Genomic DNA, 6,002 nt, shown 5'->3' on the forward strand with positions numbered 1-6,002 from the left:
CATGGGACATTAAGTGTATATTTGATCATCTTCTGCCAAGAGACGGCTGGTGCTTGCCGCTTGCATCGCTTGGGAACAATTTTTTGGACATATTGTTGCCCCTGGTATGGTGGTGATCAAGACCCACTGGTATGGTGGTGATCAGGGCCCACTGGTATGGTGGTGATCAGGACCCACTGGTATGACGGTGATCAGGACCAGTGGTATGGCAGTGATCAGGACCAGTGGTATGGTGGTGATCAGGACCAGTGCTATGGTGGTGATCAGGACCCACTGGTATGGCAGTGATCAGGACCAGTGCTATGGTGGTGATCTGGACCCACTGGTATGGTGGTAATCAGGACCAGTGGTATGATGGTGATCAGGACCCACCGATACGGCGGTGATCAGGACCAGTGGTATGGTGGTGATCAGGACCCACTGGTATGGCAGTGATCAGGATGATGGTGTGGTAGTAATCAGGACACTGGTGCTGGTGTACAGCAGTCTGACATCACTGCAGTGAGGGACTGATGGCTGGCTGTGGTTGGTTCACACTAGACACTGTTGGGCAAAGATCACAGATACTGTGAGCTGGCTGGCAATGTTTTGTGAATGTGTGTGAACTGTGTGCCAAGGCTGAAATCTACTCACAGCTGTAATGGCTCTCTCACCTCACAGATGATGGTGAGGATAAGGGCCCGCTGGTATGACAGTGATCAGGACCCACTTGTATGGCAGTGATCAAGACCCACTGCTATGGTGATCAGGACCCACTGGTATGGCAGTGATCAGGACCCACTGGTATGGTGATCATGACCCGCTGGTATGGCAGTGATCAGGACCTGCTGGTATGGTGATCAGGACCCGCTGGTATGGTAGTGATCAAGACCCGCTGGTATGGCAGTGATCAGGGCCCACTGGTATGGCAGTGATCAGAACCCGCTGGTATGGTGATCAGGACCCACTGGTATAGTGATCAGGACCCACTGGTATGACAGTGATCAGGCCCCGCTTGTATGGCAGTGATCAAGACCCGCTGGTATGGCAGTGATCAGGACCTGCTGGTATGGTGATCAGGATCCACTGGTATGGTGGTGATCAGGACCCACTGGTATGGCGGTGATCAGGACCCACTGGTATGGCAGCAATCGGGACCCACTGGAATGGCAGTGATCAGGACCCACTGGTATGACAGTGATCAGGCCCCACTGGTATGGCAGTGATCAGGACCCGCTGGTATGGTGATCAGGACCCACTGGTATGGCAGTGATCAGGACACGCTGGTATGGCAGTGATCAGGACACGCTGGTATGGCAGTGATCAGGACCCACTGGTATGGCAGTGATCAGGACACGCTGGTATGGCAGTGATCAGGACCTGCTTGTATGACAGTGATCAGGACACGCTGGTATGGCAGTGATCAGGACCCGCTGGTATGGTGATCAGGACCGGCTGGTATGGCAGTGATCAGGACACGCTGGTATGGCAGTGATCAGGACACGCTGGTATGGTGATCACAACACACTGGTGAAGCTGTAAAGTGGTGATCAGGACCAGCTGCTGAACTGTTTCTTCCATGGTGAAGATCATCCATGGAGTATATCTGAGGTGTATATCAGAGGGTCAGAAAAAAGCCCCTCTAAATGTAGCCCGACTAATATATTTCTTGGTATACAAGGCAGGCCCCTCCCATAAAGTCAGAATAAGCAGGCTCATCAGTAACAAATCACCGGGAAGATCTCAAAGCTCCTTGACAAAGGAGAACACGACTGTTAGACATTGCACATGCTAAGGAACATGGTGTTTTCGTCCCAGGTGACGTCATCACGCTAGCACTGCGGTCCACAGTGCGTTCCAGCCCTGATTTCCAGCTGTGGGATGTCCGCTGGCCACCGTCCTCCCCCATAGACAGCGGCACACACCGATCACTCTGGAGTTCTTCCCGGTGATGTGTTACTGATGAGCTTGCTTACTCTGGCTTTATGGGAGGGGCCTGCCTTGTATACCAATAAATGTATTGGGGGGCTACACTTAAAGGGGCTTTTTCCTGCCCCACTTGTCTTCTTTACACGGCAGACAGATTCTGCTCCAAGGACAAGCTTGTCCCCCCCGGATGGACTCTAGCAGACGGACATCGGTTTTATTCACTGAATTTTATTGGGACTTTTATGTGATATTAATCAGCATTCATCTTCATAGACTTGGGAACAACGTAGGAAGTGCCAATTGTTTGTGCCATTCCTTCCCAGGTGTGTGTACATCAGGGTGTGCTTCTTCCTCATATGAGGACTGGGATGTCCAGCAAAATTCATCTAGAAGACATTTCCCGCACTCAAGGCACTAATACACCTCCAGGGTTGTGTGGGACCCCTGATGTACAGGAAGACAGGACTTCAGTGAGGAACATTTCCCTCACTCAGGACAGGAACGTGGCTTCTCACCCGTGTGAGATCTCTGATGTCTGGAAATATTGCACTTCCATGAAAAACATTTCCCACACTCAGGACAGGAATATGGCTTCTCCCCTGTGTGAGATCTCTGATGTGTGTAAAGACTGGACTTCACTGAAAAACATTTCCCACACTCAGGACAGGAATATGGCTTCTCCCCTGTGTGAGATCTCTGATGTGTGTGAAGATGAGACTTCTGTGGAAAACATTTCCCGCACTCAGGACAAGAATACGGCTTCTCCCCTGTGTGAGATCTCTGATGTTTATGAAGATAGGACTTCTCTGAAAAGCATTTTCCACACTCAAAACAGGAATACGGCTTCTCCCCCATGTGAGATCTTTGATGTGTGTAAAGATTGGACTTCAATGAAAAACATTTTCCGCACTCAGGACAGGAATATGGCTTTTCCCCTGTATGAGATCTCTGATGTGTGTAAAGATTGGACTTCACTGAAAAACATTTTCCACACTCAGGACAGGAATACGGCTTGTCTCCCGTGTGAAATCTCTGATGGTGATGAAGACTGGACTTATGTGAAAAACATTTCCCGCACTCAGGACAGGAATACGGCTTCACCCCCGTGTGAGATCTCTGATGTTGATGAAGACTGGACTTATGTGAAAAACATTTCCCGCACTCAGAACAGGAATACGGCTTCTCCCCTGTGTGAGATCTCTGATGTTTGTAAAGAGTGGACATCTGTGAAAAACATTTCCCACACTCATGACAGGAATACGGCTTTTCCCCCGTGTGAGATCTCTGATGTGTGTAAAGAGCTGACGTCTGTGAAAAACATTTTCCGCACTCAGAACATGAATACGGCTTCTCTCCTGTGTGAGATCTCTGATGTGTGTACAGAGTGGACTTCTTCGAAAAACATTTCCTGCACTCAAGACAAAAATATGGCTTCCTCCCTGTGTGAGATCTCTGATGTGCGTAAAGAGTGGACGTCTGTGAAAAACATTTTCCGCACTCAGGACAGGAATATGGCTTCTCCCCCGTGTGAGATCTTTTATGCGCATTGAGTTTGGATTTATAACGGAATCCTTTCCCGCACACAGTACAGGAGAATCTCTTCCCTGTTGGAAGGCCGGCCTGGTCCCGCACAGTCTGAGGTTCCTCAGGATACGAGGAATCTGATGGTCCATCTACACTGGGTAGTGCCGGATGGACATTGGAGGGAGCCGGGTTTTCTCCTGGACTATACTGTGTGATGTCCTCATCTTCTACTTTCCAGTCTGGAGACAAAGTGAGACAATCCTCGGAGGTTTTCCTCATCTCCCGGCCATGGACTAAAATACAAAGACAAAGAGGATTACTAGACAGGAGCTGACTGGTTCCCCCAAACCAGGACTCCGCCCACATCAGGCAGCTTGGTCTCTGAGGAGCTTACAATTCCACCATCAAGGGAACTAGGAAATGGCTCCTCTGATCTCCTACCAGGTCATTTCTTTATTCATGGACCTTAGTCAGAGAGTGAGGAAACAACCATAATTGTCTTTTATAGGAGGGACAGTGATGAGGGGATTATAGGACGAGGGTCCCCACCCCCTCTATCACTCATCGCCATCTTCCCAACACAAGAAGTACTGCACTTCCTTATTTAGTCCATGATTTAGTCATGAAGAACAGCGGGGCTGAGCCCCACCAGAGGTCAGAGAGTGAGGATGGGGGGAGTACAACCAAGATGAAGACTGGACTGATCCTAAAGACCACCATCTTTGGGGTATTGACTCCTCCCTCATTATCACTTTCTGTTTAAGGGTCCAAAGTTGGAGGATGTTATCACATTATTATCACCATGTAAAAGTCTGTGCTCCAATCACATCATCCGATATAAAATGTCCAGCTGGGAGGAAATGGGGGGAACAAAAGAGAATCCATATTATGTATATATATAGCAGTGGGGGGAGGGGGAGAGCAGAAGTCAGGAGTATAGATTGTACAACATGGAGTATATAGTGCTGGGGTCAGGAGTATGTAATGTACAACATAGAGTATATAGTGCAGGGGTCAGGAGTATGTAATGTACAACATAGAGTATATAGTGCAGGGGTCAGGAGTATGTAATGTACAACATAGAGTATATAGTGCAGGGATCAGGAGTATGTAATGTACAACATAGAGTATATAGTGCAGGGGTCAGGAGTATGTAATGTACAACATAGAGTATATAGTGCAGGGGTCAGGAGTATGTAATGTACAACACAGAGTATATAGTGCAGGGGTCAGGAGGATGTAATGTACAACACAGAGTATATAGTGCAGGGGTCAGGAGTATGTAATGCACAACATAGAGTATATAGTGCAGGGGTCAGGAGTATGGAATGCGCAACATAGAGTATATAGTGCAGGGGTCAGGAGTATGGAATGTGCAACATATAGTATATAGTGCAGGGGTCAGGAGTATGTAATGTAAAAGAGTATATAGTGCAGGGGCCAGGATTATGTAATGTACAACAGACAGTATATAGTTCAAGGGTCAGGAGTATGTAATGTACAACATAGAGTATATAGTGCAGGGGTCAGGAGAATGTAATGTACAATATAAAATATATATATAGTGTGGGGATCAGGAGTATGTAACATACAACATAGAGTATATAGTGCAGGGGTCAGGAGTATGTAATGTACAATATAGAGTATATAGTGCAGGGGTCAGGAGTATGTAATGTACAACATAGAGTATATAGTGCAGAGGTCAGGAGTATGTAATGTACAACAGATTATATAGTGCAGGGGTCAGGAGTATGCAACGTACAACATAAAATATATAGTGCAGGGGTCAGGAGTATGCTACGTACAACAAAGAGTTCATAGTGCAGGGGTCAGGAGTATATAACGTACAACATAGAGTATATAGTGCAGGGGTCAGGAGTATGTAATGTACAACACAGAGTATATAGTGCAGGGGTCAGGAGGATGTAATGTACAACACAGAGTATATAGTGCAGGGGTCAGGAGTATGTAATGTACAACATAGAGTATATAGTGCAGGGGTCAGGAGTATGGAATGCGCAACATAGAGTATATAGTGCAGGGGTCAGGAGTATGGAATGTGCAACATATAGTATATAGTGCAGGGGTCAGGAGTATGTAATGTAAAAGAGTATATAGTGCAGGGGCCAGGATTATGTAATGTACAACAGACAGTATATAGTTCAAGGGTCAGGAATATGTAATGTACAACATAGAGTATATAGTGTAGAGGTCAGGAGTATGTAATGTACAACAGATTATATAGTGCAGGGGTCAGGAGTATGCAACGTACAACATAAAATATATAGTGCAGGGGTCAGGAGTATGCAACGTACAACAAAGAGTTCATAGTGCAGGGGTCAGGAGTATATAACGTACAACAAAGAGTATATAGTGCAGGGGTCAGGAGTATCGAATGTACAACAGAGTATATAGTGCAGGGGTCAGGAGTATGTAATGTACAACATGGAGTATATAGTGCAGGGGTCAGGAGGATGTAATATACAACAGAGTATCTAGTGCAGGGGTCAAGAGGATGTAATGTGCAACATAAAGTATAAAGTGCAGGGGTCAGGAGTATGTAATGTACA

The 6,002-nt window shown here is 46.8% G+C and overlaps 1 protein-coding gene across 1 annotated transcript in view; it reads right to left on the bottom strand.

Annotated features, from left to right (window-relative positions):
- The window catches only part of LOC149443970 (uncharacterized), an 88,765-nt gene extending 85,044 nt beyond the window's left edge, over window positions 1–3,721 (bottom strand). Inside the window, exon 1 of the mRNA XM_089655111.1 lies at window positions 2,424–3,721. Coding sequence (XP_089511237.1) covers window positions 2,424–3,711 — 1,288 coding nt within the window. The 5' untranslated portion in view covers window positions 3,712–3,721. The remainder of the gene's footprint in view (window positions 1–2,423) is intronic.
- Between the last annotated feature and the right edge of the window lie 2,281 nt (window positions 3,722–6,002).

The sequence above is a fragment of the Staurois parvus genome, unplaced genomic scaffold, assembly GCF_062004578.1.
Source record: "Staurois parvus isolate SC_StPar_1 unplaced genomic scaffold, SC_StPar_1.0 ptg000819l, whole genome shotgun sequence".
Taxonomy (NCBI): domain Eukaryota; kingdom Metazoa; phylum Chordata; class Amphibia; order Anura; family Ranidae; genus Staurois; species Staurois parvus.